At 39.0% G+C, this 14098-nt stretch overlaps 1 protein-coding gene across 12 annotated transcripts in view; it reads right to left on the bottom strand.

The window, feature by feature from the left end:
- Positions 1-14098, bottom strand: part of neo1a (neogenin 1a) — a 270805-nt gene that overhangs the window by 23892 nt on the left and 232815 nt on the right. For all 12 annotated transcript variants that reach the window (XM_074665725.1, XM_074665719.1, XM_074665716.1 and 9 more), the window contains 5 exons: positions 12702-12751; positions 9444-9588; positions 3547-3657; positions 3193-3387; positions 1217-1312 (listed from right to left, as the gene is read on the bottom strand). In XM_074665725.1, coding sequence (XP_074521826.1) covers positions 1217-1312; positions 3193-3387; positions 3547-3657; positions 9444-9588; positions 12702-12751 — 597 coding nt within the window. The remainder of the gene's footprint in view (positions 1-1216; positions 1313-3192; positions 3388-3546; positions 3658-9443; positions 9589-12701; positions 12752-14098) is intronic.

Genomic DNA, 14098 nt, shown 5'->3' with positions numbered 1-14098 from the left:
ACCACATTTTGGTTTTCTACGTGATGACTTTCTCGCCTAAAATGTTCTTAAAACTTTCAAATGTGGAGAATCAACAGAGATATTTGATAGCCTGGTGTGCTTCCATAGACTTATGTGTGCTTCCAATTTTTGTCGTCGGAGGTTTTGAAATGCATCATGGGAAACTGAGTAGTATACTACAGTGTAAACGGTTGGCACTCTAATCATACTTATAGTATGTAGTATACAGTATATACACAACGACCATGTAGTATGTCGTATGTTAGTATGTCATTTCAGACACAGCCACAGTCTGTTTAACATCTATCATAGAGCTTGTGTAACACCATCCTGTACCTCTGTTAGCTACGACGGTGATAGCTGCTACATCATAACAACATTTGAGCTTTTTTCACCGGGAAAACAAAACAGGTGTTTTATGATATTAATATCTGGATTCTGAGTGAAGAAATCTATTTATTTTTTCCGAATATCAATTCTTAATTTCGGTCATTGTTTTTAAGCTGGATTTGGAAAAAAGTTCCCATATTCCTCCAGCAGAGGGCGAGGTGTTTTTTTGGAGTGAAAAATATGACTCCTGGCTCTTTAAACCTGAAACCTGCTGACTCACTCTGCTCAGTATGTGGGTTTGTTGTTGTAGTCGAACTAAACAGGATGTTTTGTTGACATGACGTGTTTTATTTTGAAAGTCTTTGAGTGTTTTAATGTGGTTTCAGTGCCTGACTTCCTGTTCTGCTCGATATGTTTTGTGTTAGTGGAGCACCTGGTGTCATAATGTGAGAGAAGGCATCCATTAAAATAAAATGAGATGAAGATTTCTGGATAATCTTCGAGGTCGAGGATCTGGACCAGCAGCATGAATCAAGCTGTCGACCTGGAAACTTAACACAGTGAACAACTTGCAGTTTAAGGGCAAATTTCAAGGGTTTGGAGCGTTTGATTAAACAGGAACTCTTCCTAAGGCGATTAAGCTGAGAGTTAATTAGAGCCGTGCGTCGCCCTGACGACCCGTTATCTCAGCGGTAATTTAGAGTCCAGACACATCCTGTCTGATAATGAGCGCAGGTTGGAGAGAGCAAAGATTAATGTCAGACCACGTCCTCGTCTTTTTTTCACCCTGGGAAACTCACACCAGCTCATACATCCCATAATATCCACCGTCTGTGGTGACTCAAGAACAAATGTTGATGTTTACACTTTGACGTGTCGTTCATACCTGACTGTGGCCTGGTGATGGCGCTCTCGTACACGGGGATCCCCTCGCCCACGTTGTTGAAGGCCTTCAGCGTGATCACGTAGTGGGAGCTGGGGTCTGAGGGGGAGACAGAGGGGGAGGTTAGGACGGGGAACAGAGGGAGATAAATCTGAGCAGTGATCTAATCAGAGCTGAACTCTGGAGACTCTTGACTTGGTAATTGTGATATTAGAGGAAGAGTATTTGAAAACTGTTATTCCTCCGACTGCGACTGTAATGACAGCTTCAGTTATGAGGATGTGGATATTTGACTATTCCTCCCAAAAATCTCTTGCAGCTCCTTAAAAAATATCATTAAAATAAAGAGTTTTAATTTTTCTTCCAGAGGGTATTGATGATTAAAGACACTGACACTAAATAAAATCCTGTGTTAACATTTAGTTGAACTAAATCTTCATCCCATCTGTCAATAAAGCCTGCCACCGCTCTACTTCACCTCCTACAACATCAACAGCCCACCAACTTTCCATGCACCTGTGGCTAACCTCAAGTTTTACAGCCCTGGGAAGATAACTACATCTACAAAAAGACTCATCTGGAAGAAAATACTGATTTTAATTCTGTGTGGATTGATTCATTTAACTGATAATGATTCTACAAAGTAAATGAAAAAAAATAGAGTTAATCTACATTATTAAATATTGATATTATTTTTTCATGAATTCTAAATTTTTTGCAAATATATCACATTTGATTTCTCTTTGAATTTTTTTTTAATAATTATTATTAATTATAATTTAATTAATTAAATTTAATGATGATAATTTAAAAATAATTTTTGCATTTTTTTCAATTATTTTGACATTGTTGCAGATTGTGCAAATGGTGTCAAGACATTAGCAAAAATAATAATAATAAGTAAGCAGTATTATGAATACATGTTATTAAAATTAAGTTGGTTTTTTTTGGGAAAATATATTAAATTTATATACTTTTTACTTTTTTTGAAATTTCTTTTTTTTAATTTTTGCAATTTTTAAAAATGCAAATAATTAAAATCTTTCCAATTTTTTTAAAATATCTTTTTAAATTGACATATTCAAAACCTCTGTAATTTCATTTTTTTAACTTTAAGTTTTAATTTTTTTTTTTTCAAATTCTTTGATTTTATTCTTTTATTTTTGCAAATTTATTGAATAAAAAAAAAAAGATATCAAACGCACACATTTTTTAAATTAAAAAAACGTCTTGTTTACATAGTTATCCAATAGTTTAGAACTATGTATAGATTTTCATACACTTCATAGTCTTGATGGTGAGGATAAAGTAGATTTTGTGGCTCCTGAATCACTTTAATCCAGGTGAGCTGAGGAAAAATGGCTCCTATCAAAGTAAAGGTTGCAGACCCCTGATAAAGAGGTTTGAAAAAATATTGATATGGCAATATTTTGGGATATTTTGATCTGTGATAAATTATCAATATTTCAACTCTTTATATCCATATTGTTGTTGAAATAAGGTGAGTTGGAAGAACAATAAGTCTTCTCGCAGTTTTTATTTCTACATTTCTAAAACAAGCCTGAACAACAATCATCGTCAGTTTTCTCGTGTTTGGTCCCCACGCAGAGTTTTTCAGTGACCTTTGACCTTTGTTTTAATGTTTCATTTGCTTTGATGACGCCGAGAATTAATGTGCCCTAAACAAGTTTGTTTTATTTAAGTGTTTTTGACCTTTAATTACAGCGTCCCCATTAGAGTAATCTGTGTAATTACAGGTCGCGGCGTGTGGAAGAGATGGACTCATTAATTCTGTGAATCCTCGCTATGAGCTGCAGATAATTCGCTTCCTGTGGTTTCTGTGTTTGTTTCCTGACGTGTCATTAGACTGTGAAGATTCAGAGTCAGGACAAACATGTTTATGATCAACAGAGGGATGATCAGGTCGATTGTTTCAGAGACTTTACGGCTCGTATGAGGAGCAGAGGTTTGGTCCTCACCCAGGTTCTCGATGGTGAAGTAGCGCTGCTTGTAGTCCACTTTGATGGTCTGAGCGTGCGGACTCCCGATGCCGTACCCGATGGTGTAACCTCGCACCACGATGTCCTGGTTCTCAGGCGGTGTCCAGCTGACCACGATGCTGTTGACCAGCGGCCGCACGTGGAGGGAGCTGGGCTGGTCGGGAACGCGGGATTCTTTCACAGAGAAATAAAAAGAAAAAAGTTCAGTCGAATTTTTCCAATCTGCTTCGATTCTTCAGATTTACCTGGTCTCTGAGTGTGTGTCAGTGTGTGTGTCAGTGTGTGTGTGTCAGTGTGTGTGTCAGTGTGTGTGAGTGAAGCAGGTGTTTTTACCATCAAGGTCGCTCTCAAACGTCTCCGCTGTGGTCCACTCCGTGGCCGGCCCCGTGCCGTTCACCGTCATGGCCGACACCCTGAAGGCGTACTCCGTCCCTCGCTCCAGACCTGCACAGCGACAGTTCAGACATGAAGCCATAAAACCTGATCTGGGGTCAGTCTGAAACTGAAGCAGTGATAAAACCTCTTCATTACTCTGCTCCCGCTCGTTAAACCACCTGATGTGTTTCTGATCTGACTGATGTGTTTCTGATCTGGTTGATGTGTTTCTGATCTGGTTGATGTGTTTCTGATCTGGCTGATGTGTTTCTGATCTAAGTGATGTGTTTCTGATCTGACTGATGTGTTTCTGATCTGACTGATGTGTTTCTGATTTAGCTGACGCTCTCCTCTGGCTCGCTTTGTTTGAGGGTTTGAGCTGCAGCCACAATAAATATTTTGAAACCACAAATATTTGACGCAGCAGCCAGATTCTTCCGGCATAATTAAGGAGGAAATCCAGGAGGAAATCCAGGAGGAAACCCAGGAGTTTGCCTCGAGGTGGGATAAAGTGATAGTTTTCAGAGACCAGCTTTTTCTCCCAAGCAAGCAGCAAGTCATTTGGTCCAAGTCTCAAGTTTTTCTGTTGTGGGCGAGTCAAGTCAAGTCAAGTCAAGTCAAGTCAAAGGCTGTCAGTTCAAGTTGACTCAAGTCACAGGTTGTGGAGTCGAGTCACGGGTCAGCTCGTCTCAAGTCTAGTCGAGTCCCAAGTTTTTTTAAACCTCAAGTCAAGTCTCAAGACTTTTTAACCTCAAGTGGAGTCTCAGGTTTTTTACTCTCAAATCAAGTCTCAAGTTTCTTATCCTTAATACCAGTTTCAAATTTTCTAACCTCAAGTTGAGTCTACCCTTAAGTTGAGTCTCAAGTTTTTGACCCTTAAGTTGAGTCTCAAGTTTTTGACCCTTAAGTTGAGTCTCAAGTTTTTGACCCTGAAGTCAGGTCTCAAGTTTTTGACCCTTAAGTTGAGTCTCAAGCTTTTGAACCTTAAGTTGAGTCTCAAGTTTTTGACCCTTAAGTTGAGTCTCAAGTTTTTGACCCTTAAGTTGAGTCTCAAGCTTTTGACCCTTAAGTTGAGTCTCAAGCTTTTGACCCTTAAGTTGAGTCTCAAGTTTTTGACCCTCAAGTCTAAAGTTTTTAAACCTCTGGTCAAGTTTCAAGTTTTTTTAACCTGAAGTCGAGTCCCCTTTTTTTACCCTCAAGTTGAGTCTCAAGTTTTTTAACCTCAAGTCCAGTATCAAATTGTTTTAACCTTGAGTCACGTGTCAAGTTTTTGGACCTCAAATCAAGTCGTAAGATTTTTCACCTCAAGTTGATTTTCATGTTTTTTACCCTCAAGTAGAGTCACAAGTTTTTAACCCTTAATTCTGGTCTCAAGTCTTTAACCTTAAGTTGAGTCTCAAGATTGTTTACCTCAAATCTAGTCTGAATTTTCTTGTCCTCAATACTTGTTTCAAGTTTTTTACTCTCAGGTCAAGGCAAGTATCAAGTTTTTTTTACCCTCAAGTTGAGTCTCAAGTGTTTTACTCTTAAGTCAAGTTGAGTTACAAGCTGTTAAATTTGTGACTAGCGTCTCTTTGACTCAAGTCCAATTGTCTGGACACTTTCCCCAGAGAGTAATTAATGAGTAACTGACTTACTCCTTCATTAATGTGATCGGTTACTGGGGGAAGTAATTCTTGTGTTACCATTTTGAAAAACCTTGAACTTTAGAAGTCAGTTTTTGAGCAGGTTTTGCTCTGAGACATAATGTTCATGTTTGTTCTTGTCTTTTCTGTCTCTGACGTTGAAGTGGCGTCTGTTTTTTTCCCCAGATTAACCCTTTTTTAAAGTCTGCTCCTGTCGTCTCTGATATTTTTCAAGCTTAAACAAGTCGCTACTTGTGCTGCACTTTCAAACCTGGGAAAGCACCCCGCCTTTCCCTGGAGTTGGTTTGATCCAAAGACGCTGCGGGAGATCCTCTCTGACTGAGGTTACACAGACGAACACAGGTAGCTGCTGAAAAGTTGACTTTAGCATCAGCTCTTTGTGTGGTTATGTTTGAAATTGTAATTAATCAGATTACTCGTTACTAGAAAAAGTACCAGCTGAGGGTTACTGAGAGCAGAGGAGCTCTCATCTCACAGACACGTCTCCTCAGCGCGAGCCGTCTCTGCTGGGCGCCCGCTCCGGGATTCACAAAGACGGAGAGCGCCTGCTGACAAACGATGTGTTGCTCTTTTAATTTGCTGCAAAATTTTTCATCATCGTCACATCGTCCCATTAGCATGCTGCGTGATCATCCTGCAGACTTCTCCCCGTGTACCCAGTACTCTGGGCCACCCCTGGGGGCGTCTTCTGAAGACTGCCGAGCTGCGCGTGCCTGCGAGGCTACAACATCGCCGTCTAAACGCCTCTGAACCAACAAACACCCCTCTGTTTCACCCCCCACAATCCTCCAAAATCGACTTTAAAGTCTGTATTCTCTTTGATGCGGCGCGCAGCGTGACGCCGGGACACTTGAAAGTCGCTGAGACAACATCTAATATTAATCAGGAGCGCTGTGTGTCTGTGCTGATGCTCTGCGTACGTTGGTGGTAGGAACGGGTACAGTAAGACGTGCAGCGTATGTCGGCTTAATTAAGAGACTCACAGTCAGACTCAGACCAAGCAAGAACTTAAAGGGGGGTCTCAGTCAGAGATCAAGACTTGAGATGCTGCAGCAGGCAGACGTCCCAGAGAGCGTCTCAGAAACATTCTGATTAAAGATGAATTAAACCCAAAGCTTGAAAAGAGGACATTAGACTCTGGTATTCCCCCTGAAAAAAAGAAATGATCCGTCTTTTTATAAACCGTGTTTGACAATCAGACCGAGAAGAGTTGGAGACAGTTTGTAAAGTTGAACAAACGCGGCCGCGGCAGACGAGCTTTTGTTTTCAGTCAGGGGAACAAACGCCTCAGAGCGCCGTCACATTTCCATGGCTGTGTACACACGAGGCATCAAAGCGTCCTCCGCCATGTTCGCAGACAGCTCAGAAAACAAAAGCCTGAACACACTCCACGACGTATCGAGGACACAGTGGGGGACACCCACTGAGGACACAGGGAGACGGCGTTTGGGCGTCAACGTCAGAGAGGATGGTGGTTTTAGAAAATGTTTAACCAGAATGTGTGTCAGATAAAAGTGGATGAACGTCTTTTTTTACATTTCACGGCTGTTTTAGTTCACACTTACCCAGGCCCAGTCTCACAAACACCCAGGTTTTACCTCACAGTGTATGAATTACATCACTGCACTGCAAAAACTGAAACTTTCTCAAGTGTTTTTGTCTTATTTTAAGAAAAAAAAATAAGTTGGCACGCTGATTGGATGAAAAAGAATCTGTTGTGAGGAAGTTATGAACATTTGTTTGAGTGTTCAGTGATAAAAATTCATATTCTGCACAAAAAACAAAGTTTTAACAAGGTATGCTAACTGCTAGCATATTAATGGAATATCCAATCTACGTTAGCATCAAGCTAGCCCCAAGTGTTCTCTATTGTTTTGGTAGATTCAGAACTAAACAACTTGTTAAATGGATTAAAAATGAATCTTATGAGTGAGAGTATGACACTTTGTGTGTTCAGTGATGACAGTTGAAGTTTTATCGATGTATGCTAACAGCTAGCATGTATCTTCTCTCAGGGAGGTCTCTGTGGCCTCACATGAAGTCAGAGGTATAAACACATGATTAAACTGACTTTAAAGTCTGATTGACCTGAAACTCCCAACTTTAAACATGAAAACAAGTCTTCTAGCTCAGGCTAGCTAGAGTTAGCAAATTACCTTCAAAGCTCTAAATAAATAAAGACACATACGTGTTACAGCCTTTATACGATGAGCTACATGATGTTGTTCTACTATTCTTTGTATATCATTGACAAACACTTTATTTGTTTAATCCCTGCATCACAACACCGTCTACTGTCACTGTCTGATGTTTCTTTCAGTAGCAGGAAATGCTCAAACAACTCCACGCCAGTGGGGAAGTGATCTGTGCATATACAGGACGCTGATTGTAAAGTTTCACACACTGCAAACAACAACATTTCTCCACATTTAGCTCTGAAACATCACTTTTTCAGCAGACTTAGAGAAATATTGGTGAAATTTGTCAGATATTATATCTTTAGTAACCCGACAACAGATAACCCCTGATAGTAAAACGACAGTGAAGAAACAGCACCACTGAACAAAAACATGAGCAGTGCTTCCAGAAACAAACATTCTAAAAACTTGATTTTCTGCCTGTTCACTGCATGTACAGACGTTTCAGTCCATCGCATTATCACAGATCATTTCATGTGGCTGGCAGTTTGGACCTAGAGACGAAAAGCATCCAGGTTGAGCAGTGAGAAAACTTAAATAGAATCATGAAGGGGGCTAAGTGACAAAATAAAATCATCATCCCTGAATTTAAGGAGGAAAACACGTCTGATGGCGTACAGAGGCAGAGCAACAGTGCAGAAAAATACTGCTGAAACATCTACACAACAAAACAAAGAGGAGCTAAACTGAACGATGCATCGCAAAATCCACATCCAACGCTCAACTCGCTTAGTCGTCAGCTACGTTTCTAAATATTTAGCTAAAACTAAGGGTGGCTACTTTTCACATTTTAAACATTACGGTACAAATGTACAATACCTGACAATCAATACCTGTACTCAACAGTACTCATTTTCGTTACTTTTCTGTGTTTATGTGGTAAAAAATATCAATTTGTATGACAATAAAATATAACGTTTTTTCAGTTTAACTGAATTATTTATTCTTAAATATATAACCTTGTAATGCTGTGTTCATGTCCAGCATGGAAAATCTACTACTCTTCCTCTCCTTCACAGTCACAAGGATGCATTTAGTCACCTAAACGTGGTACCTTTAGATTTTACATGAATCAATTCTACAGACAGAATTCAGTCGGTGCCTATAAAATCATTTAATTCAGTACCCATCCCTTACAATGTTTCAAAATATCAAATCTAGATCCAGTAAGCTTTTGCAAAGATTTCTAAATCTTGAGGTAGGATTTCTAAATATTTAGCTAACATGAAAATTCACACTCCCGCCCACAGGAAGTACCAAAATAAAAGTTGGGGGAAGTGATCCAGCTGAGCGGATTTCAGAAAAGTCAAACACAGTCGACTAAATCAGCTGTTAGAAAATAAACGTACCAAGTGCTGTGAAGATCCTGTGGCCGACATCGAAGAAGTAGAGATGAATTTCTCAAAATCACTTCGTCCAATTTTTATTTAGGTACAACCCGGCGGGCAGAAGTGTGACTTTGCATTTTAGCTAAATATTCAGAAATCTTGACTTCATATTTAGAAATCTTAGCAAACATCTTGAAATCTTTGCAAAAGATTTATAAATCTTAGAAAAATATTTAGTCTTAGCTAAATATTAAAAATGAAACTAAATATTTAGAATCAGGACATTCATGTAAAACATTTAGATATAGCATTGAACATTTATATATAATATTTGACAAATATATTTCACCAATATTTCTCTAAATCTGCAGAAAAAAAGTGATGTTTTAGAGCTAAATGTGGAGAAATGTTTTTATTTGTAGAGCCAAAGTGTGTCGATGTGACGAGAGAATTTTTTTTTTCGAAAATTTGCTCAAAGCTAGAATAATGTCTTAATTCAGAGCTCATTCTAGTCTTTAAATAACCTGAAATCAGACATGTTTCTGGACTGGTCAGGTAAATGTGGCTCAGATTAAAGAGTTTGGTCCCTGGAGGTGATGTGTGTCAATGAATAAATATCCGAACACATAAAACACCGACTCTGTGGGACGTCTCCCACTGAGCCGTGAGTCCGAGCACTTTACCGTCGATGAGCTTGAAGAGCTGGGTTCCTCCCGTGGTCTCGGCTGCTTCGCTCCTCCTGGATCCTTTCCTGTAGCGGATCTTGTAGCCGGTGATCTCCCCGTTCTGTCCGCTGAGAGGAGGCGGCTGCCACTTCAACATGATGCTCTGTGAGAGGAGGAGGAGGAGGAGGAGGAGGAGGAGGATAATCAGGTTACATTTGGCTCGTGTGAAACCATCTGTTTGTGGGTCAGCAGCTGCAGAGGTGACCTCACAGTTTAGCAGGTAGCATCACACCTGCCTGCACACCTTGGCGTGGGTGTTTGTGTTAACGTAGCTCTGCAGGTTATTTTCCACCTTCCTCCTCCTCCTCCTCCTCCTCCTCCTCCTCCTCTAATGAAACACAAACATCCCTCTGAGCGCTGGTGACGCAGTGCAGGCCGATGCATTAGGACAGAGAAACGAACCCTTTCAGCTCCTGAATTAAAGAATCAGGTGGGGGTTTCCCAGCGTGGGACAGGAGTTAATTAACGCTCCCGACTGTCGCACCGATGCACAAAACCCCGAACACACGTAGAGGCCAACATGTGCGCTCCTCCCAAGCCGCGTCGGGGGAATCCAACAAATTAAATCTGTGTTAAACGCGCTCAATTATTCCACTTTTCTTATTACACTATCGCTCCTGTCTCGCCGTGCATGTTGCTTTTCTCTGTTTTCTGCTTTAATCATGAAAAAAGTGTTTAATTGACTCGGGGAATCACTGGGGAAGGTGAGAAGGCAGATGCCAGAGGGAAAGAAGCGCGAAATAAAATCAGTTTGCCTCGCAGGTGAGAAACACGATGGGTTCTGCTTGACGAGGCTCGACGAGCAGATTGAATAAAATGCATATTAATAAGATTTTTTCCTTTAGCTCTATGCATCAAATATCTGATTGGATAAAGGCTTTGTGTGTCTGTGCAGGTTTCTGCAGGAGTCCTGCTCTCACTGATTGTTTACAGTCAGGATTAAAACAGGACGTAAACTCTGCACAGAGCGTCTCCTCCAACATCAGCACCAGTGTGTTTCCTCTGCAGCACGGGTGGCCAGTTCCCACTCAAGCTGGGAGTGTGTGATAGGATTGTCTACCAGTGTGTGTGTGTGTGTTTGACAGTCCTCTCTCTTCAGCTTTGCATCGACTGCTGCTTCTCTATTCACAGCACGCACCCCGAGGTTTTCAGTATCTTCCTCTTCCTCTTTGCTCTTCTCTGTTTGCACGCTGCACGCCGGCTCGCTGCAGCGCATGTCATGAGCGAGAATCCTCTTTTATCAAATTTAATCCAACACTCGGTGGATGTGTACAATAAACAGGCCCACAGCTCCGTGTTTGAAGATCAAACAGCTGAAGAGACGAGCGGCTGAGGCCGGCTTCCTGCTGGAGTCAGGAGCCCGTTGTGAAGCCTGAAGTCGCTTCAGCAGCTTTTAAACAACCACTACAGTTTGTCTGTCTGTCTGACTGCAGGAGAAACCTGCGACGACTTCAAACCAAGAGGAGGCGCCAGGCAGGAGCAGATGTCAGTTTGTCTGTGAGGGTTTTGGTTCAGATAATCTCAGACACTTTTATGGAGCTTTGACTGTAGTAATAATATATTTCTGTGTGTATAAAGGTGTCCACAAATCCAGAAACTAAACTACAAATGTGTAAACAGAGTAACAAATGTGTAAAATATTTACAAATGTGTGCACAAATCCACAAAAATGTGTAAACTAATTTCAAAACATAGTCTTTGAAAACCATTGGGCTTTTTTTTTTTTACCATTTAACACAATATAACTTTAAAAACAGATTACACATAATTTGATTTGGGCAAACATTGATACATTTTTACAGGCTTTTGTGGATTTCGCACACATTTGGGGGAGTGTGCACACATTTAAGGAATTTTGCACACATTTGTTGATTTACACATTTGTGAATTTGTGCACACATTTTAAAATTTGTCCATTTGTGGATTTGCGCACACATTTATGGATTTTCACACACATTTGTAGACTTGTGCACACGTGTGGATTTGTGCAAATATTAATGGATTTCAACATGATACTGTGGATTTTGCACACATTTATGGATGTGTGAACACATTTGTGAATTTGTGCACACATTTTAAAATTTGTCCATTTGTGGATTTGCACATACATTTGTGGATTTGTGCACACATTTTTTTTGATTTGTGCACGCATTTGTTGATTTGCACATTTGTAGATTTGCACACACAATTGTAGATTTGCACATTTGTAGATTTGCACACACATTAATGGATTTGTGCAAACACTACTGGATTTCCACATACATTTGTGAATTTGTGCACACTTTTATGGATTTGTGCACAGATTTGTAGATTTGCACATTTGTGATTTTGTACACACATTAATGGATTTGTTCAAACTTTAATGGATTTGTGTGCACATTTGTGGATCAGTGTATGCACTTCTGGATTTGTGCGCACACTTGTCATGTGATCATTTTTGTGGATTTGCCTACGCATTTGATATTATTTTACACATTTGTGGTTCAGTTCACATGTTTGTGTTTGCATCTACACACACACAAATAATGTTGCTACAGCGACAGCTCCATACACTCTGATCTGTTATGATTTTATCAGCTTATTTAAAGAAACACGAATGGGGTCAAACTGTGATCGATAAAATAACTCTCCACATTGTGATTATTGATGAAATCATCCATCTAACTGTTTTAGTTTGGTCGAAAGGAAACGTTTAGTCTAAACAAGCCTTCAAACGTTAACTGTCCAGGTTCTTGGTTTTGAAGTGTTTTTACTCCAGGTGAATATTTTTTTGATAGCCGTTTAGATTTTAGCTTCAGGCTCCCGTTTCCCTCAGACTGTAGAGACGAGAGTGACGCAGAGGATAAAACCTTTTGACAGGCGAGCCTCCTGCCGATGAGAGGATCGATGAGGGTTCACACGCCCTCTCAACCAGCCGGGGCCGCAGGTCTTTGACGCAGACAATCACACAGAGAAACAACAGAGTTCTGGTCTGCAGGCTACATATCTATCCTCCTGTTGGTGTGTGTGTGTGTGTGTGTGTGTGTGTGTGTGTGTGTGTGTACACGGCTGAGTGTTTGTGGATGTAGTGAAGCGGATAAACTGCACTGCACACCAAACAGCCCAGTTTCTGGCAGATGTGTTTGTGTTTCTGACAAAGTGTGTTTGACAAATGTGAAGTGTTCAGGTCCTGAATGAGCAAAGAGAAAAACACACAGATCTTTTTTCAGGTCTTACCTTTGAGTTCTGGACCTCCAGGGTCAGGTTCTGAGGAGGGGAGCTCGGGACTGCAAACAAAGGAGAAGAGATCATTAATTTCCTCAGTGTAAAAGCAGAAAATATGACCAACGTCAGAAAAAAATCACATTAACAATGACAAGATCAGAGGAGATATAAAGTCTAAGCTTTGTCCACAGGAGGCGCCAAATCAACACTAATGGATAGATCCTCACATGAGGTTTGAATAGACTCCTCAACTGTTTGAAAACAGTTACGGGTGAACATACATTTTGTCAACTGAAGTCTGCTTTCAATCGATAGTCTCTGGTGTTTCAGTGTAAACTGTGACCCTGTTAACTGGTGACGTTTGTCCAAATGTTAGAGCCCAAAATGTAAATAATAAAAATATGATAAAGCCAGAAATGTAATGACTGGTTTATAATGTAACAAAAATGTTGAGCCCAAAGTTTGATTTATTATTTGTGTTGTATGATTTTTAACGTCTTCCTGCCCTGGGGCCACAAATAAAAATTAGCTTGATAGCTAACTATGGCTTGACAGTTTTTTTTTGTTTTGTTTTGCATGGTCCCTGTTAAATAAACTAACTAAATAAAAAAGATATTTTAATATTAAAATAAATAAAATAATGTTAAAATTAATAAAATAAAATAAAATAAAATAAAATATTAAACAAAAATAAAAAATAAAAAAGTCATAAAGCCTGAAAAGTAATAATTGGTCAATAATGTAACAAAGGTGTTGAGCCCAAAATGTTATTGATCATCTGTGTTGTATGTTCTTTTACATCTTCCTGCCCAGGGACCACAGATAAAAATTAGCTTGATAGCTAACTCTGGCTTGACAATTTTCTTTGTTTTGCATGGTCCCTGTCACTTAAACTAACTAAATACAAAAAATATATTGTTAAAGTAAAATAAATTAGATAAAAAAACAACAACAAAAAAACTCTAAAATTTTATAAAAAAATAAAATAAAATAAATATTAAATAAATAAATAAATAAATAAATAAATAAATAAATAAATAAATAAATAAATAAATAAAATGAAATTAAATTAAATTGAATCAAATTAAATTAAATTAAATTAAATTAAATTAAATTAAATTAAATTAAATTAAATTAAATTAAATTAAATTAAATTAAATTAAATTAAATTATTAAATTAAAATGAAATATGATAACTGGTCAAAAAAGTAACAAGGTGCTGAGCCCAAAATGCAATTAGAAAAATGTAATAAAATCCACAATATAACAAGTTGTCACATTTTGGGCTTTATTTTTTTCTCTACATTTTTTATTTTATTTTCTTATTTATCTTATCTACTACTTGTCAGGTTTTTACATTTTGGGCTCTAACGTTGTCAGTTAACACATTTACTCTTAATTTCAAAACA

Source organism: Halichoeres trimaculatus, unplaced genomic scaffold (assembly GCF_033239565.1).
Source record: "Halichoeres trimaculatus isolate MK-OKI-2021-1 unplaced genomic scaffold, fHalTri1.1 fHalTri1_scaffold_3, whole genome shotgun sequence".
NCBI classification, from domain to species: domain Eukaryota; kingdom Metazoa; phylum Chordata; class Actinopteri; order Labriformes; family Labridae; genus Halichoeres; species Halichoeres trimaculatus.
Note: the sequence above shows the minus strand (reverse complement) of the source record. Positions and strands in the feature narration are given on the sequence as shown.